Raw genomic sequence first — 26,629 nt, forward strand, 5'->3', positions numbered from 1 at the left:
AAGAGACTCCAACTTCAGATACATATATACATGGAAAATTGGAAAGATGCAGCCAATGGCCCAGACGAAGAAGAAATAATGACTGCTATTTGAAATAGATTCATTAACATAATCTGCAATTACAGGTGATTTTTGCTATCACATTTCCAAAAAAATTGGAATCACTCGGACCTCATCCTGTTGAGCTGATTCAAAGCCGGTTGTAGAATGTTGTACAACACCCAGAGAATGGCAGGTGCTACGACAAACAGCAGAAGCTGGCCCCTGCTATCACTTGAAGAAGCGTCAGCAATCATGGCGATTTCACTGGCCGAAGCATCAGGTGCGTACATAAACCCTGATGCAGTCAACCCCCCTAATCCCAACCCAATTATCACCCCCTTGTCACTGCGCATTTTGTTGATCTGGTTGAGTGCTGGCTGTAATATGTTGAACAGAACCCATGCTATGGCCGGAATAAGTGGTAGCAAAAGGGCTAAACCACGGTTGTCACCATCGGCTGCAATCTCTGCAATTTGTTGGGCTGCAAATGCAGGATCCGATGAGCTCAAGGTTGAAAAGACTGCTCCGGCGATGGCGGTGCTGGAGAGGATGGTTGATAAGTTGGAATTTTGGTTAGATTTTGATGAGACTAGTCCTTTGGGAAGGTTTTGGAGAGAGAGGAGGGAGATGGGTTTGGGGATTGGCTTTGGGGTGTTGTGGTTTTTGGTGGAGTTGATGCTTGTGCACTTGACACTGAGCACTGCCATTGTAGCCATGGTAGCTGCCATTGAAGTTGACTTGCTTGTTTCTGTTGAACTGAGTTCTTGATGGCCTTTGGCAGGTAGGGGGGATATGCAGAATGAAGTAAGAAAGGTTGGGTTTTGGCAAAAATGTTTGGAGTGATTGAGATGAGGAGATGGAAGACTGAGGTAAAGCCAAGTCATGGAAATGCCAACCAATGAAATTGTGCTGAGTGGATTCTCTCCTTATCCATGGGTGGGATTGTGAGTCATAGATTTCTTATTTCCTACCCCACTTTAGTTTTCTTATCACTTGAATAAGTTTCTCTCCTTTTCTTTTTATCTTTTTCTTTTTCTTTTTAAAATTGTTGCAACTTATAAAGAACATCAAGGATCAAGAGGTTTGAACCTAGACTCTGAGAAATTGATATTTGACATTTGATCTACAAAGGGTAAGAGATTTAAACCTTAATCTCATAAATTGAACCGAGTTGTGCATAGTTCAATTAGTTGAATCCTTAATTTTTTTTACTAAGGTTCAAATTTTCATAATATTGATATTTGATGCTTGGGCGATGCTTTAATTAGTGGAATATATGTAGTAAAGTTTGTGCAGTCCACTCGTGAATTCATTGCAATCTTAAATTGCTCTCTCTAATAAATTAGAAGAAATATATGCCTTTTTTTTCTCTAATTAGTTCATAATTTAAAACTAATATAATAAGATAATTTTATTATTTATCAACTAAAAGCTATGCGATGAAACTAAAACATAAAATCTGTCATAACATCCAAGGCCACATGATAATTTATAATCAAATATGTATCTATCAAGAATCTAATAATGCTTAAATTTGGAGATCTCTTTGTTATTTGTGGAATGTGGAACTTCGCATACAATTTACTCTGATGTGGTCAAAATGAGTTCGAGTTAGTTTGGTTTTGATCATCTTACTTTTATGGTTGTTTTGCATAATGGGATTAGGGTTTAGAAGGATCTTTCCCTACAATGGTTTGTTCTACAAATTTCTTATCATATGAATGATAGTCCTAGTGGCATTTTGTTGGTCGCTTTGATTCAACAAATTTCTTCATTAGAAAAGAAAAGAAAAATACTTAGGATACTTTTTGAAATGTTGAAGAATTGTATGTTGACCATCACAAGTAGAAGGTACCTCCACCTACTTTGAGAATATACCTAAATTTTGTAGAAAGAGCGATAAAAATTATATTAATTATATTTTTAGAACATTTATAATGAAAAATAAGAGCACTTCACTTCAATATGAGAATAAATGGAAAAGTGAGTTTTACATAAAGTAACAAATAATCAAATTTACCAAACAACTTAAACGGTTAAGATTCTCTAACAATTTTTTTTCTTTTCTTGACAATATGTGGAGTGCGAGGATGCTAATCCTAACCTCAAGGTTGACATATATGTTAATTGAATTATACTTTTTTTTTTGTTCTTGTAACAACTTTTTAGTATTTACTTCAAATAGAAATAATATTAAACATGATTTGAGTTAAAAGTTCAAAATATGTCATATAATAAAATGTGACATGTAACGTATAAGATATATACAACCATGGCAAGTTTAGAAAGCCACCATAAATCAAAGCCTTTTTTTTTAAAACGAAGAGAAACATACCCATGATGAGGAAGAATGGAATATCCAATTTCATATGATAATAATATATATTCATGGTTGAAAATTTTTATAGTTTCATGAGTTCATCAATTTCCCATTGCAATGTCGGGCATTGATCCAACGGTGATGAATGGGACTTGAAACGCACTTCACCGTCCTGAACTTTCTAACTTTGTGGCAGCCCTCCACGTTTTCCTAATCCCAGCTTCCTTCTGTTGCCTACAAGCCATTAATCACGCGAGAAATACATCAAAGAAGAAGAAAACTTGCCCAATACGAACTCTGATTTCGATTTTCACTGTAGATACTTGAAATTTTTACCAAAGAAGCAACAAAAACAACCAATTTTATGAACCCCACTGGAAATTCTTCAGCTTTCATCGCTGAAATTCTCCATCCCATTGTCCAATCGAGCTGTTACTCTAATGGAACCTCTGCAAATTCACTGCTTTTCTGCTTGAAGTTTGACCCATAAACCCCTTTTCTCTTCCTGTTCAATTTTGGGGTTCTTCTGAGCTTCATTTCTTCTTGTTTACTCCATAAAAATGGCTTCTTTATCATCTTACCGCCCAAACTTTGTGTTCTCTTCATTTCCGAGTCGTGTTCCGAACTCAAATCCTCTATTTCATGGAGTCCAATTCCGAGGTTTATCCCACCATAAGCCTTTCCTTCGCGGTTCCCTTGCTGTGGCGAGATTTGGGTTTAAACCCGAGTTCTTGCCTGACCCGGATAACGCCGAGGGCTTTGTTAGAGAGCTATTTGGCAAAGCTGAGAGCGTTCTTTACACGATTGCCGACGCCGCCGTGTCTGCTTCGCCGGAGAATGTTACCACCGCTAAGCAGACTGACGATTGGTTTACGGGAATTACCAATTATATGGAGAGCATCCTTAAAGTATGTTATGTTTAGCTAGTTATCACTTATGGACATCATTGTTGATTTTAGTTTCCTTGGAACTAGAAAGCACAGAGAAACGAGTGACTTTCTGTTTGAATTGGTGTGGTAGCGTGGCCTCGCTTTTGGGTTGGATTCACATAAAGTAGATGGAATTTTAGAATTGAACTTTTATTTTAATCTTGTTGACTTTTTGTTGCAGATTCTTAAGGATGGACTTTCTGCTCTACATGTTCCATATGCCTATGGTTTTGCCATTATACTCCTTACAGTTCTTGTTAAGGCTGCTACGTTTCCTTTGACTAAGAAGCAGGTTGTTTGCTGACTCAATAGTTGGAACTTTAAGTGAATATTTGTCATTAATCCGTTTTGTATGTTAAGTAACTTCTTGCCTCTGTTGTTGAACTCAGGTAGAATCTGCAATGGCGATGCGTTCTTTGCAACCACAAGTGAAGGCTGTTCAACAACGCTATGCTGGGGATCAGGTTGAAACTTCTCTCTCGCTGAATATGTATCTTTGGAATGACAGGGGAGGAGTTTACTCATCATAGTTGTTTCTAGTACCAATGTACTTTATGAAATGAAACTATGCTTATTGTAAGCTAGAATTGTCTTCTGGAATTGGGGCATCGTGATTATGATATTGACATGATAGTTCTGGTTTGTAATCTATGGTGTTGTAGCCTTACCTTCTAGAATCGGAAGAATACTCTGTACCATACATCTAATGGTCATGAGAGTGGCGACCACTTCTAAAAACTTCTCTTTTTTAACAGCAGCGATTCAAGTAAGATTGAATTGAAGTATCTACATTTTATGATCAATTTGGGCTTTTTAATCTGTCTGCAGGAGAGGATTCAACTTGAGACTGCTCGACTGTACAAATTAGCTGGTGTAAACCCATTGGCAGGTATTCAAATTGTGCCTGTTTTTAGAGCCGTAGTTACTCTGATATGTTTGGTAGTTAGACATTGCCTCCTTATTCTTGCATTTGTGTGGATCCTTCACATAGATAATCTTGATATGCTAACGGAAGTGAAGCAAAGCTACTAAAAAAGTCCAGATATTAGTTTCAACTCATATGCATCATTTACTTTTTGGATTTTGCCCTAAAACGTACACAAGTTCATATGTCAAAACCTGTCATTTGCTTGGTATCTCATATGTCAATGTTGTCGTGGGTTTCAGGATGCCTACCCACGTTGGCAACAATTCCTGTATGGATTGGACTATATAGAGCTCTTTCAAATGTGGCCAACGAGGTGCAATATTATTGCCTTTTGAATTTGTTTGGAGCTTTTGATTTCTCACTAACATATATCCCTATCTGATTTGATTGCCTAAATTTAAGGGTCTCCTCACGGAAGGTTTTTTCTGGATACCCTCTCTGGCTGGTCCAACTACTATTACCTCTCGACAAAATGGAAGTGGTGTTTCTTGGCTCTTTCCATTTGTTGTAAGTACTTTAGTATTACATGGCATTCTGTCTTGTGAAAGTAATTGTTCCCAGTACTCCTACACAAAAGCCAATTTCATGTATTTTCTGATATACCTTAGTACAGTCCTGGACCTGCTGGTTATATCCTTTATAGCAGTCTTAGATACTTTTAGAATGTCATTAATAGATTTATGAGTTTTATAGCTACATTACCTAAGCTGTTTTACATGATTTCTCTTTTATCTCGAGTGCAATGCTTGATATGTGGGAAATGTTTGGTCAAGGATGATAAGTCATGGATCTAGAGCCAATTCTTATGTTATGGTTGCATTGACTTCTGAACAGGATGGTCACCCACCACTTGGGTGGTCAGATACCTTTGCGTATCTTGTCTTGCCTGTGTTGCTGGTCGTTTCGCAGTACATCTCTGTTCAAATTATGCAATCATCGCAGGTTAGTAGTTTTCTCAATATTTGATAGCGTGTTACTGTCTATCTAGGCAGCTTGGCCTGTTCTGGAAAGCATTATATCAACATTCATTTATGTTAATTCTCAAATATTCTTAGATCACACCATAATCTTCCTTCAGAATATTTAACATTGTAAACGGTCGTATAAGAAATTCAACTAATATTTAATAGTGAGATTTAGATTTCTTTTACAGCCAGCCAGTATTACTATATCAAATTTGCAGCTTTGACTCATGAATTCTTCCCGTTTTAAATCTCTAATAGCTAAGGCCATTATATCTCAGATCATGTCACAGTCTAAGAAACATTTGTAATCTACAAGTATAGTCAATTCATTTTGTTTATCTAACGCATCTTAAAGTCATGTCATCCAGAATAATGATCCAAGCATGAAGAGTTCTCAAGCGATAACGAAGTTCCTACCGTTAATGATTGGATATTTTGCACTTTCAGTTCCTTCTGGTCTAAGTCTTTATTGGTAAGCAATTTTTTCTAATCAGAACCAGCTCTAGACAAAATCACTTGTTCATTTCTGGTTCTATTAGTTGTTCTACTATGGTCTTCTTGAGAAGTTCGGCAATTCTTATATCTCCCAGATGTTACTCAGGCTTACCAATAACATCTTGAGCACAGCTCAACAAGCATGGCTTCAAAAGTTAGGCGGCGCAAAAAACCCTGACAAACAGTTCATTGATGAAATCATCAAACAAGAACAAGCCCGAGTCCAGAGCGAACCGCCCAAGTTAAACCCAATCTCAAGTAGCACAGTATCCCGACAGGAAGAGAAGCTGACAGCAGAAGGGCTAAAGCCTGGTGAAAGGTTAGAACTTAGAAGTCATATCTTATGAAAAACGAGTGTCTGATTTTGTTATGACTGTGGTTTTTGATGTGTTGATAATTTCCAGATTTAAACAGTTAAAGGAGCAAGAGGCTAGGTTAAGACAGCAGAGAGAAGAAGAAAAAAGGAAAGCTGAAGAGGCAGCCAAGGTTGAATCTCTGACAATAAATGACAGTGACAAGAGCACAACTGTTAGAGTTGTTGTCAATGGCAGTCTTTCTAGGCAGGAAGTAAAGGAGGATCAAAACTCCACAACCACAACTACTATGCAAAGAACCGATGTGGACAACGAGCCAAGTGCAACTCAGGGGGAGGTAAATCTTCTTTAGTTGTATAACTCGTTGCACTTCTCTCCATGTTATATCAATTGCACGGGTAATTTTTTAATGAGGCCATCAAAATGTGGTTATCTCATAATTAGATGAATCTACATGCCTTTTGTTTCTTATCAAAAGAAAAAAAAAAAAAATTACATGCCCTTAATAATCACTAGATATAAATACGAGTATTTTTACTGTTTCTCTCATACATCTGAAGGTGCAGAACCTACTACCCACAGTGTGTTGGGATCATCAAATAATTTCTCCAATTGTACTTGTTTGAAATTCACCATTAAATGACAAACATTGACACATATTTCAGGGAGTACTCGAGACATACACCATGGTGGCCAAGGATGCCAAACTAAACGGAGAAGAACAAAGAGAGTAACTGGTAAACGGAAGCTAGAGATAGTGTTTTGATTATACAAGCCAGCAGGTTAGTTCACATGGTTGATATGGCATCAAAGCCAATTGATTCACATAGCTTGATACCGAGAAGAATTCCATCGGAGGTATCACGAAAACCGTTGAAGTTTAACTTCTTTTTCCTGATGGCCATTTCAGTTTAAGCGTTTACTCATACATGATTGATTAAGGCGTGGGATTTGGATTTTTGGCGTACTTTTGTTGATGACATGGAATGTAATCTGTAATCTGTACAATGTAGATGAGTACTTGGATTTTTTTCTTAGATCTTAAATACAAAAAATAAGGAATTACTATTTCAGCAGTTTTCCAATTGTCCTTAACACCAAAACATGATTCTTTATGGTTCTTCTACATTCGATAGTCTTAGCACCAAAAATAGATGGATTTCTCTTTCTTGAAGTTGTACCATCTGCAGCCTCAAAAGAATGATTCCATTTACAAAGAACAGGCTCTTGAGGAGGCTTCCCATATTCTTCTAACATAAAAGATCTGTGTTCTCTTCATCATCTTGGTTCTTGGTTCTTCTCACTTTCAGAAACTCTCATCTTTTAGCAGGGGCTCTTATGTTCTCTTCATCATATTAGTTCTTGGTTGTTCTCACTTTCACTGGTGGACTGAAACCAGAATTTAGTATTAAAATTTTTATTACTTTGAACTAAGGTTGGCAAAAATCTATACGGGTCCCTACTCTAATTGAGATTGGAAATCCTTGATTTGATCGGGAACACAAATGGGTCCTTGGTCAGGGATGGAGAGGGTATTCTTGCCCTGTTTCCAATTCCATCCTGTTTAATTTTTAAAATATATATTTTATGATTATAAATATATTATATTTTATATAAAAAGGAAAACACTAATGGAAGGGATTGTCATATATATATATATAAGAGGCTGAATTCAAATTTTAAAAAAAAAAATTATCTAAAAAATGTACAATAAAAAAATGGGGATAGATCCCTTGGAGGACAAGGATGGGGAGCTCTCTCTGTCTCCGTCCCGTTCGGTCATTGGTTTATGCATGTCTTTGATCAAGAAATTAGAAGTTTTAAATCTCTTTCAAAAGTTACTTAGTTTGCCAATCAAGAATCTGGAGGTTCGAATCTATCCGCTGATGTTGAACAAAAAAAAAAAAAAGGGGGGGGGGGGGGTATTTTGTAATAAAACTAAATTCAAATGAGTGTTGTATTATTTTGAATTTTTTTTTAATTTCTAAAATGACCAGATTATTGATACAAAACCCATATGTTGTTTAGTGTAAATCCCACAGCCCAATAACAGAGTGGGCCGAGCCATTTTGTGTGGGCTAATTGAGCCTACAAATGGCCCATTAGGCATTGCTGTTTGATTTGGGGGAGCATTAGAATTTCTATAGTTTTTTTTAAAAAAACTGAGTAATGACAAGAAAGATATGTAGCTGTAATAAAATTATTTAAAATGGGGCTATTATTTTATTATTAAACTTAGAAATAAAACATAAACAATCGTTGTGATCCCCAATGAACAAAAGCAAGCTCTGGATGGATGGAGAGAGAGAGAGAGAGAGCCACGTGATAATAATGGAAGTTGGACTTTTTAGTCGAATTCGATAAGGTGGGAAACTTAAAGTTTTATAAATTAAAATATAACAAACTTTTTAAACATTTCTTTTTTTAAAAAAAATAAAATAAAATAAAAATCTTTATTTATTTTGAAAAGGACTTTCTCTATTTTTATTATTTTTCACATCTTACCAAGCACATGATTCAATCATTAACACATCCTTTTTTAACCTTTATTATTATTATTATTATTATTAAAGCAAATATGGAATTCTTCAATTGGGTCTTGGTCACTAAAATGCAATTTTCATCCATTGGTTTAAATTTTTTTAATTTGCAAACTAGTGAAGCACATGCATTCACTACATTTCTTAATCCTTTACCATATATTATTAATTAATAGTCCATTCTTAGCTACATGTTGTTGTTGGTAACTTGTAAATAAAGTTTGTGTAATATAATACAATAATTTTTTTCTCGACATTGATAAACTTTCCATTGTCTTCAAATACACATATTCTCTTCCCGCTCTCTTAACATCATGTTTAAGTTTTATAAATCTGCTATTAATATAATATTGATGGAAAAGATATAAAGTTAAAGATCATTTATATATGTTCACAAAAAAATTGATATAAAAATTGATACGTCTCATCATTGCCAAATCTCCAAATTTTAGATATCGTTCCCAAATACTTCGACGGTGGTATTAAAAATAATGAAAATGCATAAGATGGTTTTTTTCCATAGTTAGTTTAATTAGAATGTTATTTTATAGCTAGTTAACAAAATTATTCTTCTGTAGTTTAAATTATGGAAGTTGCTAGCGGAAGCAAGAATGAATATTTGTATTATGTGCCTAATTAATTATATAAGTCAAATTAGAATATTATTTTATGAATATAAAAAATATTTTATGTATATTGAAGTGGGAATTAGTTAATAAATATGATCAAATTATAGGTTCATTTAATTCAAAACCTACACATGAAAATAATACATACATTATTAATGAAATCAAGTGATTTTTTTTTATCGACAATTGTTTAATAAAATATATATATATATATTCACATTTATGTTAGATAAGTGATAATGTTGATTATGAGTGACTATTGACTAATCTTAGCATTTTATTAGTAAAAACATCATTTAGGAAATATAAGGTCCACTAATTTGGGTCATTAAATTATTAGTGATATAATTAATGTAAATTAGATGATTTCACTTAAAAAAGAGAATTAAAAAATGATGGAACTTATTATCTATGTGATTTAGAAAGATTAAATTTGTGTCAAATTTGGACTTATGATATACTATCGTCTATAAATTAATATGTTTGAATCTCTCTACCACAATTTATTCCACTAAACACAATTAAATTTTGTCTCATTCTCTTTTCAAAAGAATAGTATAAACTAGAATTAAAATAATTAACTTTAATAAAAGTTTTTTTATTTCAAAGTGTTTGTAAATTATTTTCACTAATAAATATGATACTTTTTTCATAATTTATTTTTTTAAAATGTTTAATTATTCATTTTTTTGTGATTTTATGGAAATATATGATATATGAATGCAAAATCAACATATTGAAAAAAAATTGTTTTGTACCCATGAAATACAACAAATTAAAGTATATTTGGAATGTATTTTCAAGTGTTTAATTTTAAAAAATATATATATAGGAAGAAATTATAATGTTTCACAACCACTTAAAATAACTTTTATAGTGTAATATTTTAATCCGTTTTTATCAAAAGTATTTAAATAAAATAGATTTTTTTTAAAAAATAGTTTTTTTCCTTAAATAAATCCAAACTTAGCCGTATGGGATATTTAATGACGACCAAACTCCACTATCATAAGGAATTTATGAAACATTAATCATCATTGATTTAATTTGAGCACATGGGCTCTCTCAATATTCCCATGTGAATGTTGGGAATATTCTTTTTCAACTCTCTCTGAGTTTCAGATTTTTTTTAACTGTATTTTAAATTTAATAATTACGATTAAAATCTAACCATCTATCTTTAAAATAGTATTATAGAAGTCGTTTGTTAATATTCTCATTTTTTTTTTTTTAAGGTAAAATGTTACATAAATAATAAAATATTTATTATTCATATTTTAAAACTTTAAAAGTAACGAATTAATTCAAGAATATGTTCATATTTCCAATCATTTCCAAGACATGCATAAAACAATGGTTTTATTATTGTTGGTTTAAACAATGTATAATAAACATTTAAAAAAAATATAAAGCATTGTTTAATATTTAATTTTAAATATCACTTTTTTTACCTTTTAATTTAAAATCTTAGAGAAGAAGAAATAAGGAATGATATTAACAAATAAGTTTTTGTTTCTTTTTTAATTAAAGAAAAAAAATAATAAGCAAACAGTCATTATGTTGTTATTCATCATAAAAGAGAAGAAAGTGAAGAAACAAGAAACAAATGATAAAAAATTAGAACATTTTTAGACTGAAAAATATAGTTCAATTTTGTTTACGTTTTCAATTTATCAACTTTTTTTCTCACTAATATTTTTACTTTTTTTTTTCTATTTATTTAGTATAGAATACCACTTGCTTCAATTTCTCCATTGAGTTTCATGTAAAATATTTAATTTAATTATTTGAACATTTCATTTCTAGATAAACAAAACCAAATATATATATATATATAAAAGGAAGTAATTAAGCTAAATAAATATTAATTAGCCAATTAAGACCATTTGATATAAGCGTTGAGGCATGTGAAGCAAAATTAGGAGTGTTTTACTACCTTCTAGATGCATGTGGGGGGAGGATAATCATATTATTTTGTGGTTTGACTTAAAATTTTCTTTTTTAAAAAATAAAATTTGTAGTAGACTTCAAACTAAATAATTTTGAAAACATTTTTTAAATAATGAAGCTGTCTTCTAATCTGGTAAAAATATATATTTATTTTCTCCACATTTCCTACGATGATTTGTATTTTTTTAAGTACAATGGTTGAATTCTTAACCAAATTCAAAAAATAAAAACAAAAACAACTATTTAAAAGTTTTTTTTTTTTAGTTTTTAAAATTTAATTTGGTTTTTTAAATCATTGCAAGAAATAGATAACAAACAAAGAAATTCGGAGGTAAAAGTAATGTCTATAAGCTTAATTTTTATAAACAAAAATTAAAACCCAAATGAATATCAACATTTTAGAAATTGATTTCAAAATTATGTTTTAAAAATAGTAAATTATGAAAACTTGGAATCATATAAAATGGAAGTGAGATGTTGTTGAATTCAAAAACACGATTTTATGATCAATATAAAAACATTTTCAATCATTTTTGTTGTATAGACTTGAGGAAGAAGTTGATTCAATACATATATATATATATTTTTTTTAAAAAAAACTATATCTAGTAAGAATGTACTAATTTTCGAAATTGATATAATTTTAAAAATTAAAATAGAAAAAAATATATATAAAGAAAATGAGGCAGGGTGCTTGATTAGGGCAATCAACGGTGGGCTACAGCTACCAAAGGCCACACAATAATGGAGATGGGGTTTGCTTCATAAGCCGCAATGAGCAGCCCATCCACCTCTTTATTCCACTCTTTTTTCTTTTTTCTTTTTTCTTTTTTAATAATTAAATAAATCAATCAAATACTTTTTTTCTTCCCCACCATACTCTCTCTCCCATAATTAAATGAGTAAATGACCAACGCATATATGTAGAGCTACATCGATTATTGTAATTTATCAACTATATATATAGCTTCATTACAACTTTAATCACGAAACTTTGTTATATTTTATATAATAAAGTATATGGTGATTAAGTATTGTCAATCATCCGTATAGTTTTCGATTAAATTTTGACCAGTATCAATGTTTTAGCAATATTCGTTATGAAGAATGCTATGAATGTTTCCAAATTTGTTAATCCATATGGATTAGTAAATCTTAAAGCCAATTTAGAACGAATTAACAAGGAATTTTTTTTTAAGGCCGAATGCGTCGAATGGCCATTTATTTAGTAAGTTTTTTTTTTTTTTTATCAATTTCATCCTTATTAAAATTTACAAGTTTATGTTTAATATGTTTAACATATATTTTTTTTAGTTATGTCCTTCAATTAAAAAAATATGTTCAAATATCGTAGAAAAGGAAGGTTGAGGTGTTATTTAGATTATTGTTTTATTCACATATTTAGATACAAACTGACATGTCACTAAGAAAAAAAATGAAATTTGATAATGAGCGAATTGGGAATCTATATGTAATTAGTATAGCATAATATCCAAGTGATTATACATATACAAATGTGTCTAAGTATATTGATAAAACAATAATTTAATGATATATCTAACGCTTTCTAAACAAAATTATCTATCAATTTTTCATGAACTAATATAATTGAGAAAGTTTGCTACATTGATGTAGTAACTTTTAGGTCAACACAAACAAGTATAATTCAATTTCGTTAAGACATTATATTTCACATTCAAGCATTAAAGAATTGAATTAAAAAAATCAAATTTCTTACTATTATGATGTAAAAAATGGGTATCTTTGGAAGGAATTAATTAGGAGAATTTTCATAAATAAAAAATAAGGAAAAATATTTACATAATATAGTGAAATTTTAATTTTCTTTAATAGAGGTCAACAGAGATCGATAGAGGTTTTGATAGATACCTATCGATGTTTTTCTTTTTTTCTTTTACTATTTTTATAAATAATTTGACTTTTTTTATGGGTGAAAAATTGGTATTAAGGAAGGTTTAGGTTTATATTAATGGTGGAAAGCGTCGGTGGAAATTATAAAGAAAAAAAAATAGTAATTTAATTTGAGAATAATGTGAGTTGAATGTTTGTGGAATGATAATAGAGAGGATGAGAAGGGTGTGGAGTATGAAAACGGGGTTGGAATAATGTAAACCCTAGTTGGGATAAGTGAAATTCCCGGAACCCAAGCAGCAGGCTAATTCACGCAATTTGTTCGTACTACGAAACTATAATTAAAAATTATATATTATATTTTTGTTGCATGTATTTATAATTGTAGTATCTTATCCACGTCCGGGGTTATAATAATCCTCAAATTCTGGTGTTTGGTTTGGGTGAGAATGATGGAATCTGACGGCTTACATCACTGATGATAACAAATCAGAATTCAAAAGGTCAAAGCATCGGATGGCTGAGATTTAACGGAGCCGTTGATGAAGGGTGGGGTTGTCTGAACAAGACCCACATGGGTGAACATGGCTTTCAAACAAAAAACATGACCACGTCAGCTTCTTGACGGATGGTACGAACATCCCATGTGGCATTTCGTATTTTTAATTGTTTTTTTTTTTCCTTTTTTTAATATGACATCAAATAAAGAAAAATTATTCAGAGAAATGGTTATTAATTCACATAAAATGTACGATAAATTATTTATATTAAACGAACCAATCATTTTAGAAGATGAATTATGATATATTGGATAAATTTAAAAGAGAAAAAAAAAAAGAAAATGAAAAATGAGAGAGAATTTGGATTTGGATTTATAGAGGATGACGCCGACATCCATTTTAAAAACTGGGAAGAAGTGTCGGCAGATTTATGCTGTAATTTTATTTGATGAATTACACTATAGGAGGGGCTTTTGGATATAAGAGGCTAAAGAAACAGTTAAATTTTATTTCAGAAAAATATTTAATTTGTAAATTATATACTAGATTTTTTTCTTTAATCATGCCATTGATATTCTTAATAAAATGCTAATCTACCGTGTCTATAATACAAAGAGAATAATTAGTTTACGAGCAAGTTTATTAGACTTGTCTAAATATTCAAGCATGTAACTCTAGATCGAGAATTACAAAGGAGATGAGGCTCGGCCATCAAACACAAAGATTGCAAAAATCAAGACTTATTGAAAAATATCTCATTCAAAACCTTTAAACCTAATTTGTTTAGCTTATTAACTAAAGACTACTTTACCCCTAACTGAAAATACAACATAAAAAATCTAATTAAATCATATTATAGTCCCAAACATAACAGTTAAAATAAAAATCATATTTACAAAAATTACAAATGTTAATTTTCTAATACGTAGTTCTATCAGTTTCATCTTTTAGCATTAGTATATAACTTCTAATCAATTTTTGTTCTTTGAATCTCCTTAATTACATTTAATATCTTTACTTGTATGTGATAATTAGAAGCTAAATGTAAACTTTTGTCACTTGTATGTGTGTTTTGGTCTAGAGGTAAAGTGAAAACATCTTGATTTGTATCGTATGAAATATGGAGATTTGAACTTTAAACATGCACAAAGATAAAATATCAATAACAACTAAATTTTGGTCATGTTAGCTATCGATTTAACGGTTTGTTATAGTATAACACGTTATTTTTTGTCAAAATAAGTTAAGAATATAGATCATATAGAAAAAAGAGTTTATTTAAATTGACTTTTTTCTAGACAGAAGCCAGTTAAGTTAACGGCCAACTACTTTGTGCCCAACTGAAATCATGGATCAATGCTACCTTAGATTTTGCCCTTTTTTTTTTTTTTTTAAAAAAAAAAAAAAAAAAAAAACAATCTTTTGCATTTTATTTGTATAAAAGTAATTAAAAAATAAACACAACATTTGTAAGCCTTTATAAAAACCAGGATTCTTGAAGCCTTTTTCTTCACCATCACCAAACTCTGAATCCTGTCTTTGCTTTTCTCTGCTTCTTCACACACAAAAAGAGGGAAGAAACAGAGAGCTATGGAAAATCCCATTATTTTTCTTTTAATAATAACATTTTTCAGTGTTCTTCTCCAAATATGGTCTGTTTCATCTTCTCCAATAGCCGATCCAGAAGTTGTTGTCCAAGAAGTTCTAACGTAAGTCCTTTCTTATATTATCCATTTTCTAACTACATTTTCAAAATTCATGTCAAAAATTCTCAAGGAAGATTATTATAAAGCAACGGTGAGAAAATAAACATAATTTTGATAATTAAATATTTATCAAATTGGGTCTAAAATTTTCTCTTCTAGATACATTTTTCCAATTTCTTTAATGATTTCTTGTGTTTTACGAAAGTTTTCAAAAAGTATGACCTTAATTAATAATTATTTTGTCTTTTAAAATTAAATATGCTTCCTTTCCATTTCTTGCTGTTATTTCATCTATCTTAAATGATTGGGTTAAAATTTTAAGTTAAATTTCAAAAATAAAAATAGATTTTTAACTGAAATTGATTTTTAAAATGTGAAAGCGTAAAATTAAGTAGTCATGATTATGAAATTAGGCCTTAAAATTGAGGGAACCTGAAAAGATTTGTTTGGTTTGCGGGTGATAATTTCAGGAGCATCAACAATGCAACAGCAAGAAGGAATTTGGGGTTCCTATCCTGTGGAACCGGTAACCCAATAGACGACTGCTGGCGGTGCGATCCCAATTGGGAAAACAACCGGAAGCGGCTAGCCGACTGCGCCATTGGGTTTGGAAAACGAGCCATCGGCGGCAAAAACGGCAAATACTACGTAGTCACCGACCCCTCCGACAAGGACGTGGTGAACCCAAAACCCGGCACTCTTCGCCACGCCGTAATCCAAAAAGAACCCTTATGGATCATCTTCAAACGCGACATGGTCATCAAATTGAAGGCAGAGCTTCTGATGAACTCTTTCAAAACCATCGACGGCCGTGGCGCCTCCGTCCACATCGCCGGCGGGCCTTGTATTACCATTCAATTTGTGACCAACATTATAATCCACGGCATCAACATTCACGATTGCAAGCAAGGTGGGAATACGTACGTCAGAGACTCGCCGGAGCATTACGGTTGGAGGACTGTGTCGGACGGCGATGGAGTTTCGATATTTGGGGGCAGCCATATTTGGGTTGACCATTGCTCTTTGTCTAATTGCCGTGATGGGTTGATTGATGCCATTCATGGATCGACGGCTATAACTCTTTCAAACAATTACATGACCCACCATAATAAAGTTATGCTTTTAGGACATAGTGATTCCTACACTCAAGACAAGAACATGCAAGTCACCATTGCTTTTAACCATTTTGGCGAAGGCCTTGTGCAAAGAATGCCACGGTGAGTCCGATCTTCGATTTTAAATGACTTTTTTTAAGTGTTTAATTTCAAAATCATTTTTTAAATAAATTAGCGTGTGATCTACAGATGTCGTCATGGGTATTTCCATGTGGTGAATAATGACTATACTCATTGGATAATGTACGCAATTGGTGGAAGTGCATCTCCTACTATCAATAGTCAAGGAAATCGATACCTTGCTCCCAATAACAAAGATAGAAAAGAGGTCAAAATTTAATGATATATAAATCAAATTATTGAAGTACTATGTTTGAATTCTTCTTTTAAAGTTGATGATACAACAAATTAAAAAGTCATTTCAAACAAACAGTTTCAAATTTACAATAATTTATCAACTTAAGTTAATGGTTGTTTCAGGTGACAAAGCGAGAGGATGCACCACAAAGCAAATGGAAGAACTGGAATTGGAGGTCGGATGGAGATTTGATGTTGAACGGAGCATTCTTCACAAGGTCCGGTGCTGGAGCGTCATCTAGCTACGCAAGAGCATCGAGCTTGAGTGCAAAATCGTCGTCACTAGTGAGTTCGATGACAGCGGGAGCAGGGGTGCTACGGTGTCGAAAAGGTTCTCGATGTTAGTCGAACCATCGTCAGACAATGACGAAGATATATATGGACCAAAATGACAGTATATTGAAGTATATTAGCAAGAAGAGATTTGAGGATCTTCTTGTATACTAATTTTTACATTTGTCTTACTTGATTGGTCACAATTGAAAGGCTTTCTTTTTTTTTTTTTTTTTTTAAGAAAAAGTTGTATTTCAGAGTGAGTGACCCACCATTTGTAATTCTGTCTAATTACAATATAATATAAATATTGCTATGTGAAAAAAAAAAATTGTATTTTCTTTTAAAACAGGAAACCCACCAATGATTCCCAATAATTATAAGATAAGGTCTCAATTCAAATTATGAATATTTTGATCAATGATATAATTATGAACCTTTTGATCAATTATGTGGTACCAAATAAAGTACATAAAAGGGACATCCCCAAGGTACAGTATTGAAAAAGAAAAAAGAACAGTGGTTATAAAACCATTTTTGTTCACATATTAAAAAGATTTATTCAATCTTAATTTTTATACTTTCAAATTATTATTAGTTTATTGTTAACTTTTCTTTTAAGAAAAGTAGTTTTTGTTAGTCTTTTCTCTAAATATGTTTGTATAAAAATTATTATTATCATGATTTAACCCATTTGGATAAAGAATAATGTTATGATAATTTGAGCATTTAAAAGTATAACGATTAAAATAGAATGAGATCTTATAATTTGTTTGATATATATTGCTAAGGTGATTTTTTTTTAAAAAATTTATATTTTATCAAACCATGTTATAACTGATAATGGAAAATTTAATATGTTCTTTAGAATCAAACTAAAAACAATCTAAAAGTAAACTAGTAAATTACCTAAAATCCAACAAACAAATCAAACACTGAAATTTTAGGCCACCCAAAAAGCATATAAAAATCCAACGAAAAAGGTGTTCAATACGATAAAACTAATACCAATGTAAACAATATGATTTAACTATAATAATGCCAAAGCTTACAAACATGTTATTAAAATTCAGAAGGTAAAAGTAAAGTTTGGATGAGCAATTAAAAAAAGAAGAATGAGAGATTAAATTTGAAGAAAGAATTTAAGCATAAAGGGGAAAGCAATAGGGAAGTGAATAAGTGACAAACACAATGAATGAAGATAGATGCATGTTGTTCCCTGTCAGATGAAACACACATTGGCCTGTGGACTTTTGAGGCAAATGCAATGCCTCATAATTCACTGTCACACCCTCATTTATTACTTATATGATAGTAAATGGCATATGATAGAAATATCTTATTCATTTTTCTCCGATTCTATTTAATGATTTCATGACAAATTCAAGTTTTTTGAGTGAATATATTCTATGTTCTATGTTCAAAAGAAGTTCTATATTCTATTCTAAGTCTTATTTGAATATGGTAAGTCTTAGAGTACTCAAAAAGGCTAAATTGAAAATTTGATACCAATTATTTAGAAAAAGTTAGAATTTATTAGTTTAATCTCTATGGTTGTAGAAGTTAGAATTTAGTCTCTATAATTTTATATAACCTCATAAATAGTCCTACTTAGAAACTAGTTATTAGGATTTTCTCAAATCATAGGGATTAAATTCCAATCATAAATATAGAGACTAAATTCTGATTTTTTTTCAGACTATAAAGACCAAATTTATAATTTAACATCTAAAAACGATTAAAATGAATATTATTCGATTGACATAAAATATATACGTCAATTTCGAAATCATAGATTAGATTCTCCTTTTCCATAGTTCAAAAGGTTAAAAAAGAGTACTAAAAGAATCAAATATTCAAATTCACTTTAACCAAAAGGTTTATGCTTTAGCTAACACACCCTGACGGTATTAACAATTTTCACAATTTTATAAAACAATTAGAATAGTATTTAAAAAATAATAATAATAATTGAAGACAGAGGAGAGAATTCAAATGATTTGTTTGTAGTAAATCTGAACCGTAGGACTTGCATACCGATGAGATCCTTGTCTTTTCCAGTGGCCCGCGTTTCGAAAATTTATCCTGACAGAATTTATATACAATAAACTTCAATAACACCAATTTTTTTCCCATTTATATTTCCTTGGAGCAAGGAGCATGAGGAAACGGAGTTTATACCAAGGCCTCGCAAATTCTTTTCTATGAACTTACAATATTGCCATTTCTTATATTTTCGAAGATCCAAATTTTAAAAATAAATTAAACATCAAATTCATGTTCTACTTTTTAAATTTTTAATCGCATGAAACTTATATTTGTGTAAATAAATGGTTCCATTTGTCAAAAAAAAAAAATTGTTGCTTAAGAATAAATTTTTGAAATGTCTGGCTCCTCAACAGAATTTTGTGTTACGCGAGTAATACAACGTAATTATAAATGTTCAACCACAATATTTATTATCCAAATACCCAAAACAACATCATTACTTCTTTTGAAAAGAAGCCTAACAGAACACAAGTCAACAGAATATACTCTCCCCTTAAATACATCTAAATCTAATCTATACTCTCGACCAAGAGATCAGATATTCAAATCTTCCAAACCTTTCTTAAACACAACCTCTCAATCTAATATATATTCTTGACCAAGGATTAGAGATTCAAATCTCCCACAAATCCTTTATACACAACCTATCATCAAGATTCTCTAAATCTAAGCTAAAGGGATAAGGAAGAAAATTGTACTGTTTTGAGGAACTTTGAGAAAGTAGGATAAACAAGGCAAAGGGAATGGCCGATGAAGTCGGTTCATAGTACAAAACATTCCTCCATCCATTGATGATAATATATCAGAATCCGAGAAAAATGAAGATGCACCAAAACAGGTTGATGAATGATGTCACATTGCTCAAGTATAGACCAGACAAACCTGGAGAAGGCTAATATTGAGCTCATCCCTTACATTCACACATAAACAATAATCTATCATCCCAAAGAAAACCACACTCAGAAATTTTAAATAATGCCAGCAAAATTTTAAGGTACATCCCTACTGTTGCTAACCGTAAACAAGAGTCTATCACGTCACTGACGACTGAGCCATGCCATTAGAAAGCCATGGCCATGAGTGAGGCAGCAAAAAGCACAATTGCACTAATAATCCGCCGGAGAAATGACATCATCAATCTTCAGAATCATTTTCACGACCTGAGTTGCCAATAAAATCTGTTGTTGCTTACCAATCAAAGTCTCGAATACATTTTGCTCCCGCATGTCATTTGTGCCAATATCATTGCAGTCTATTCCACAATATGGATTGTTCTCCTGCATATTAAATCCAAATTAATGATGAACCCTTCGTGCAAAGTTAATGCTTAAAATCACAAATATTAAGTTTGAATCAGTGATTTGAGATAGTTATTGTTCACAGTAACCTTAATTTGCTGAGATTTTACAGCAGAAAGTGTTTCAATGGGTTGTAAGCCACTGTTCTCCGCAAGTGCCATTGGGACAGCATCCAGAGCATCGGCAAATGCCCTGATAGCATACTGCAAACACGGGGAGAAAATATTCAACATCATTTGTCCATTTAGAAAGGCTACAGATAAGACAGAAACCTCATACCTGCTCAACTCCAGGGTATTTATCAGCAGCTGTCTCAACAGCAACTGAACAAGAAATCTCAGCTGAGGCACCACCATATACTATAGAGTTATTGCGGATGAGATTCCTAGCAACACACAAAGCATCGTGGATACTGCGTTTTGTCTCCTCTATCATCATTTTGTTACCTAAAACCATCGCACAATAGAACTCGTGAGCTTATAATCATCAAAGGACTTGAATCCAGATTTTAATTTGTGTTCTTTCATTTCCATCTTCTAAATTTTATTGACTCTTTCATATTTTACATTTTTCTCATCTTTTCTGCTTTTTAATATACAACAGCCTGCCAACCGACTTGTGAAGAAACTGGATACCGTAACTATGCATATATTAAAACCATACAGTCCAGAACTTGGTTCACTCTTAGCCATAATGCTAAACTTGGCACCACTGGAAGTGAGAAGTCTCAACTACTAGGTCAAATTCAACTCTTTTTTTTAAAAAAAAAATATTTATAAGTGTCCAAGCCTGCTTACGCACATTTCGACTAATCTCATAGGACAATCCACATAACCCTACAATATTTGTGTATAAAAAAACTCGTAGGATATTAAATCCTTTATCAAGGGCATATTCCCTTATTTGCCAATAGCTATAATGATTTAAGTCAAATTCAACTCTAACTTCATTTCTCTAACTAGTCAAATTCTACTGCCTAATCTATCATTTATCAATCAGTACAAAAGTGCTTAAATAAATTACTTGAAGAATGAACAAAATAACAAAGGATCTACCTACCTCCACGAATAAAAATGGTCACAGCCCTTGAATTTGCACAATGTTCAATGTATAGCATCCGATCTTTTGTTGTACCAAATGATTTTTCTCGAACCAAGCCAGCCTTTAAAAGAGAAGAAAAAGGAGATATCATTGTGAGTAAGAGCGGCTTGTCATATCAAAAAATGAGCTCACATAAATCAAGTTGCTCGAGTTCAGAAAAACAACAAACATATAAGCTACAACTAATACTTCATTATTTCACAAATCCCCAATAAGTCACAAAAGAGAAATTGAATGATAATTTAACTCATAAGACCAAGAAAAAATATATTTTTCATCCAAATAAGCTCCATATGGTTTTGAAAGCAAATCCAAGCCTATCAACCATGAAATATACATATGTATTCTACATTGAATTTGCACGCAAGAATAAAATTCAAAATTACAAAATTACAAAATGCTTAAAATTACTAAAAATAAGCTAAAGATAAATGAGGATTGATCAGCGATACCTTCCCAAGTTTTTCTGATGTTAATTCTTGGAACCTAGGGACTATTCTCCCACCTAAGAAATAGATGAAACAACAATTTGAACAAATAAGTAAAACGGAATATAATATTACTCTTGATCAAGAGTAATTGAAAAACTAATGACTCAAACAGAACCAACATTAGTTTAATTCAGTTTCTTGGCCTAAACAATTTGGATTGAAAACAATGATTAAAACATCATAATACTTGAGAATCAACAAATTAGTCAAGAATGGGTGCCACTTGACTTGTGACAATTAAAACTCCTTGTTTTAACAAACAAAAGGTCAATACCTAAAATGTTTAGTTACGAAGCTCAAGAAAAAGTAATATCCCAAGAAGGCAACATTATTATGGATTTCACAAAGCCCAACCCCATGGGTCACCAACATGAGTAATCTCATATGCTGATAAAATAATTGAGATAAACCTGTGGCTATCGCTATCAACTCTAGCTCCACACCACCAACCCATCTCACAGCTGGCAAATTTCGGTGCATCAGCAGATGATTTGCCTCATCATCAAATCCCCATTGACAAATGACCAATGTAGCGCCAACATCCTGAAACAAAACATGTATCTTTCATGAGAGGGGGAAAAACAAAACAAAAAGGAAAAAAACCTAATTTACATTGTTAACAGCGGAAATACCAAATTAAAAAAAATAAAAAATAAAAAACCAAGTCAATGAAACAGAGACCAGACAATGCTAAAGAAAATTATTAAAAGAACCATAGGTGAATATCCCTTAAAATAGAAGTATGGGTCCAAAAAATTCGTTGAAGTTGAAGGGCAGAACTCTCTCTTCCAGGAAACCTTTCTATTCTATACTAACCTCTATCTCAAGCCAAAAAGACCACAAAATAGATGTTAGTATTACACCATCAGAAAATGTCAGAGCCAGATTTAGTATTTTTCATACTACCTTGCATTTTTGCACCATGTCATCGAAGTATTTCTGTTCCTGTAGTCTCAACGTCTGGAACTTCTCCACTGTATCAATATCAACCTTATGCTTAGTCTTGGGCTTAGGGGGTTCAAACGGGCAAGTCAATATGGCAATCTTAGCATCTTCAATTTGCTTTGGCATCTGAGGGTGACTCATGTCCTTGTCAACAATAATACCATATACAAGTTCAGTATCTTCTAACTTCCCCCCGACTTTCCCCTCAACTTTTATCAGGTCTAAGTTAACGTCCCTTCTTTCAAGATCTGCCACAGCAACAACTGCTTTAACAGCAATTTCTGCTAGACTACGCTTACAACGATTCACACTGCAAGATAGGAAAAAGGTTATAAAAGGCATCGAAGTCACAATAAGTCATAATAAATATTCATCATCCATCTCTCTTTTGCCTGTGAGATTATATTGTAAGATTACTTGACTGTCAGTAACACAAAAAACTCTATTTCATAATCTGCACAGATACAACATTTATTATGCTACAAAATTCGGAGGAAACCATGGTGTTGATAGTTTTCATCGGTTCGTGTTACACATAACCAAACAAGTACACTTAGCAATCAATTAAATAACTATTTATGATAACAAAATTAATGATACTTATGCCAGACTAATATAAAAAATATGCAATGTTTATTAACTATTATCAAACAATGGTTTCAATAGTTATGCTAGATACCCCTAAACAAAACATGCACCAATGAATTTAATCTGTCCAACCATCATTCTAAAAATAAAGAATGTTGATGCAATAATGAAACAGCAAAGTATACTGGACTTTTTTTTTTTATAGAAACGACGACAGCCATTGAGATAAACATGAAAGAATAGATTCGTGTCACCGTACATCTTTGATGATAAAGTGGTCATGCAAGTTTGAACCAAAGGCTCTAAGTTTGCCTCTCCAAACTCAAACTTTTGTGCAATATGCTCCAGATGGTCAACAGCTATCCTGGAGGCCAGCTCATAACCCTCTGCAATTCGAATGGGATGAATTCCACGTTCTAACAATCGCTCAGCCTCTTCTAAGAGTGCACCAGCCATTACAACCACCCCAGTGGTGCCATCACCAATCTCATAGTCCTGACTTCGAGACAACTCAACCATCAATTTTGCAATTTGATTGTCAACATCCATCTGCTCCAAGATTGTTGCACCATCATTTGCTGAAAAAGACATAAAAGTGGAATTTACTGGAAAATAAACCAACAATAGAAAATAGTCCAAACTTCTACAAAATTCAACTTCAACAGCATAAATGAAACAATTTACAACAATAGTGAAATGTTTTAATGGACAACAAAAAAAAAACATCATGTATATTTTAAGAAAATATTATCGAACATAACGTAAACATGTATTGTTTTCAGCTACATCTCTGATACCATACCAAAAAATATATATATATTGGGCAGATGTTTGTACATGATCTCAGGTATACAAAATCTAAAAAGAAAATGAATGGAGTTACATCCTAAGCCCAAAACTTCAATGTTCAAACTAACAAAAACAGAACTTAAAAAATAAATATAAACAAAAACAAAAACCAAAAAGACCACCCATGGATTCACCTATGGCTCAAAATAAAACCACAAAAAGGGAAGAAGAAAAAAAAGATGTTTGCAATTCCTAAAACACGACAGTGTCCAGGTTCCTGCCCTTAAAAAGGACATAGTGCTTTCCTTAAATCTAAGTTTTTTCCAACCTTTCCAACCTTTCTTTTTTCTTTTAAAGAAGAATAGTATGCATGTGAAGTATCAAAGGGGATGCGATGTAGGGTCTCCAACTAAGCACTACAAAACGAACACGATACAGTGGTCAAAACCACAGCATTTCATGAATGATACCCTTCCACTAGTGATCATTAGCTGGTTTACACAGTCCAACTCGTGCTTTTGTCATCAAACTTGCATTTATTATCTAAAAAACCTTAGATAACTACATTGTCAGCTAACCTATAATCACAAAAATTCAGAAATGCTACTTCCCAAAGTTATAAACCAGCAAGAGCAAGTACAAAAACCAATAGAAGATCAAAGATTTTATATAAACGCCGAGTATAATAACATGCCCACGTTCAAGTACCACCAACTCATTAAGATGCGGCATCCAGATTCAAACAAAGGAGTAAAGAACAACGCTTTTCGTTCTAAAATCCCATAAAAGAAAGTGAGAATTAAGAAAAATAAGAGACTAGAAGTAAGAAGGAGAGGAAATGAGCGAAACTAACTTATTGTAACGTCGCCATCAGGGCTCTGGAGCATCTTGTCCATGCCCTTAGGACCGAGCGATGTCCTGAGGATACGAGCAACAGCTCTCCCAGAAGCAATGTTAGCCTTCTGGGCATCGAGACCCCTCAACCTGGTCTTCTGCTCCTGCTCCTTCAAGATTATAAATGGCCTTCCAAACTCATCGAAAGCGAGCGCCATGACTGGGTGGATATCAGCTTAACTCTCGGATTGAGGAGTTGCAGATCGTATATATCTATGAAATGGATCTCCGACTGCGAAGTAGCAACAAAGAGAGAGAAAGATCAGAGAAGCTCCTCGGACTGGAACTGGCCGGGGGAGAGTAGCGGGAGGGTTTTTAGAGTTTCCCTCCTTCCAGAGAGCCCTAATTGAATCCACCTTCCCCTCCTTATGGGCCTCCCTTTCCTTTTGTGTTTTACAAGTTTGGGCCTCCAATAGCGGCCCATTTCTACCAACCTCATTTCATTAGGATCTATGATTTGTGACTTATTTACAAAATTATGATTTTAATTTACTCCTTCTTCTTCTTCCTATTATTATTATTGCAAACTGCAGAGAAAAGTTTTTCAAACAAAACAAAAATCAAAGGAAAGAGAAACAAAAGTACTAAGTAGTAACATGTCGGGAATTGCTAATGACTTAATTTTATTATTTATATTTTATTTAGTAATTTCACTATTTCTGATACATTATGTAGAGGTAATTTGTATTTATTAAGTTCTATGTTGTGGCATGCACATTTGAGATTTTGGGAGACCATCTAAATTTTAGTCATTAAGTTGTACAAAACAAAATTTTGAAATTTGTAATGAAATTTTTTAGGGTCAATGACATGGTTTCATCGTCATTTTACAATTGTTAAGTTAGGTGTTGCATGTCAATGATATTCAAGTAGGTATAATCAACTTGTTTGTAAAGTGTTCCAACTTAAAATAGATAACTAGTTTTTCTTAATCTTCGATCAAAATATATATCTAGTTTGTTCCTTTAGATTGAATTCAATTTAATTTTGTGGTTTTTAGAATATGGTAATCACGTGTTCATATAACCAAAAAATTTCTAATTTTCAAGGTTTTGAATTTTTTATATCAGTGAGTGTTCCTAATCCAAATGTTAGCGATGCATGTTGCCATTTTTTTTAAGGAGAAAACAATCACTTGAAGAATTATATCTTGAGACAAAAGAAAACTATTCAAGGTAAGAGGAGAACAATGTAGAGTAAATTTTCTCGTCCATGGCCTTGGATACAAGGTTATGAGCCAAAGCATTGTGAGACCATTGAACGTGGAAAAAAAATATCCCCCGAAGCCTTCGTCATGTCTTTAACCACATTAATCAAAAGGAAACTTCAATAATATCCATCATTTTTCCGTTTACAAAAATAACAACCTCAAGAAAATCAAATTCGGTGTAAAATAGGATTTTAAATTAATTACAAAGGTCTCAATAAGCCCCTCACATAGCGCATACACATAAGGAGTTTTGATTTCCTGACAGCTAGAGATGTATTGTCGATTAGCGCAATGAACACGCCCAAGATGATCCTGAATCACTCAACCTA

General features: G+C 32.3%; 4 protein-coding genes across 4 annotated transcripts; 2 read left to right on the forward strand and 2 right to left on the reverse strand.

Moving 5' to 3' along the window:
* Positions 1 to 43: 43 nt before the first annotated feature.
* LOC120076341 (photosystem II core complex proteins psbY, chloroplastic-like) lies at positions 44 to 941 on the reverse strand. The gene is given in 3 exon segments (XM_039030150.1): positions 44 to 806; positions 808 to 887; positions 890 to 941. Coding segments are annotated over 3 exon segments (762 nt in total). The 5' UTR covers positions 927 to 941; the 3' UTR covers positions 44 to 161.
* A 1,518-nt stretch (positions 942 to 2,459) lies between these two features.
* On the forward strand, positions 2,460 to 7,069 carry LOC120076463 (ALBINO3-like protein 1, chloroplastic). The gene is made up of 11 exons (XM_039030299.1): positions 2,460 to 3,270; positions 3,473 to 3,583; positions 3,681 to 3,755; positions 4,120 to 4,180; positions 4,459 to 4,532; positions 4,622 to 4,726; positions 5,054 to 5,161; positions 5,553 to 5,656; positions 5,786 to 5,998; positions 6,084 to 6,330; positions 6,659 to 7,069. The coding sequence occupies exons 1-11, from the start codon at positions 2,923 to 2,925 to the stop codon at positions 6,725 to 6,727; spliced, it is 1,515 nt and encodes a 504-aa protein (XP_038886227.1). The 5' UTR covers positions 2,460 to 2,922; the 3' UTR covers positions 6,728 to 7,069.
* A 7,902-nt stretch (positions 7,070 to 14,971) lies between these two features.
* LOC120075965 (probable pectate lyase 5) lies at positions 14,972 to 17,240 on the forward strand. The gene is made up of 4 exons (XM_039029729.1): positions 14,972 to 15,193; positions 15,661 to 16,407; positions 16,495 to 16,633; positions 16,786 to 17,240. Exons 1-4 carry the CDS (start codon positions 15,075 to 15,077, stop codon positions 17,005 to 17,007), a joined length of 1,227 nt encoding a protein of 408 aa, XP_038885657.1. The 5' UTR covers positions 14,972 to 15,074; the 3' UTR covers positions 17,008 to 17,240.
* A 2,504-nt stretch (positions 17,241 to 19,744) lies between these two features.
* Positions 19,745 to 25,435, reverse strand: LOC120075805 (T-complex protein 1 subunit epsilon). Its single transcript, XM_039029481.1, has 9 exons — positions 25,050 to 25,435; positions 23,667 to 23,985; positions 22,781 to 23,129; positions 22,285 to 22,417; positions 21,836 to 21,888; positions 21,342 to 21,444; positions 20,562 to 20,728; positions 20,372 to 20,485; positions 19,745 to 20,261 (listed from the first exon to the last, which is right to left on the reverse strand). The coding sequence occupies exons 1-9, from the start codon at positions 25,246 to 25,248 to the stop codon at positions 20,091 to 20,093; spliced, it is 1,608 nt and encodes a 535-aa protein (XP_038885409.1). The 5' UTR covers positions 25,249 to 25,435; the 3' UTR covers positions 19,745 to 20,090.
* Between the last annotated feature and the right edge of the window lie 1,194 nt (positions 25,436 to 26,629).

The sequence above is a fragment of the Benincasa hispida genome, chromosome 4 (genome assembly GCF_009727055.1).
Source record: "Benincasa hispida cultivar B227 chromosome 4, ASM972705v1, whole genome shotgun sequence".
NCBI lineage: Eukaryota > Viridiplantae > Streptophyta > Magnoliopsida > Cucurbitales > Cucurbitaceae > Benincasa > Benincasa hispida.

Excerpts from the sequence above, each read along its gene's own strand:
- LOC120075965 (XM_039029729.1), top strand. The coding sequence starts at position 15,075 with ATGGAAAATCCCATTATTTTTCTTTTAATAATAACATTTTTCAGTGTT. Across the intron at positions 16,408-16,494 it reads CTTGTGCAAAGAATGCCACG|ATGTCGTCATGGGTATTTCC; the intron begins GTGAGTCCGATC and ends TGTGATCTACAG. Across the intron at positions 16,634-16,785 it reads ATAACAAAGATAGAAAAGAG|GTGACAAAGCGAGAGGATGC; the intron begins GTCAAAATTTAA and ends TGGTTGTTTCAG.
- LOC120075805 (XM_039029481.1), bottom strand. The coding sequence starts at position 25,248 with ATGGCGCTCGCTTTCGATGAGTTTGGAAGGCCATTTATAATCTTGAAG. Across the intron at positions 20,729-21,341 it reads GACCATTTTTATTCGTGGAG|GTAACAAAATGATGATAGAG; the intron begins GTAGGTAGATCC and ends CGATGGTTTTAG. Across the intron at positions 20,486-20,561 it reads AATACCCTGGAGTTGAGCAG|TATGCTATCAGGGCATTTGC; the intron begins GTATGAGGTTTC and ends CCGTGTTTGCAG.
- LOC120076463 (XM_039030299.1), top strand. The coding sequence starts at position 2,923 with ATGGCTTCTTTATCATCTTACCGCCCAAACTTTGTGTTCTCTTCATTT. Across the intron at positions 5,657-5,785 it reads TCTGGTCTAAGTCTTTATTG|GCTTACCAATAACATCTTGA; the intron begins GTAAGCAATTTT and ends GATGTTACTCAG. Across the intron at positions 5,999-6,083 it reads GGGCTAAAGCCTGGTGAAAG|ATTTAAACAGTTAAAGGAGC; the intron begins GTTAGAACTTAG and ends GATAATTTCCAG.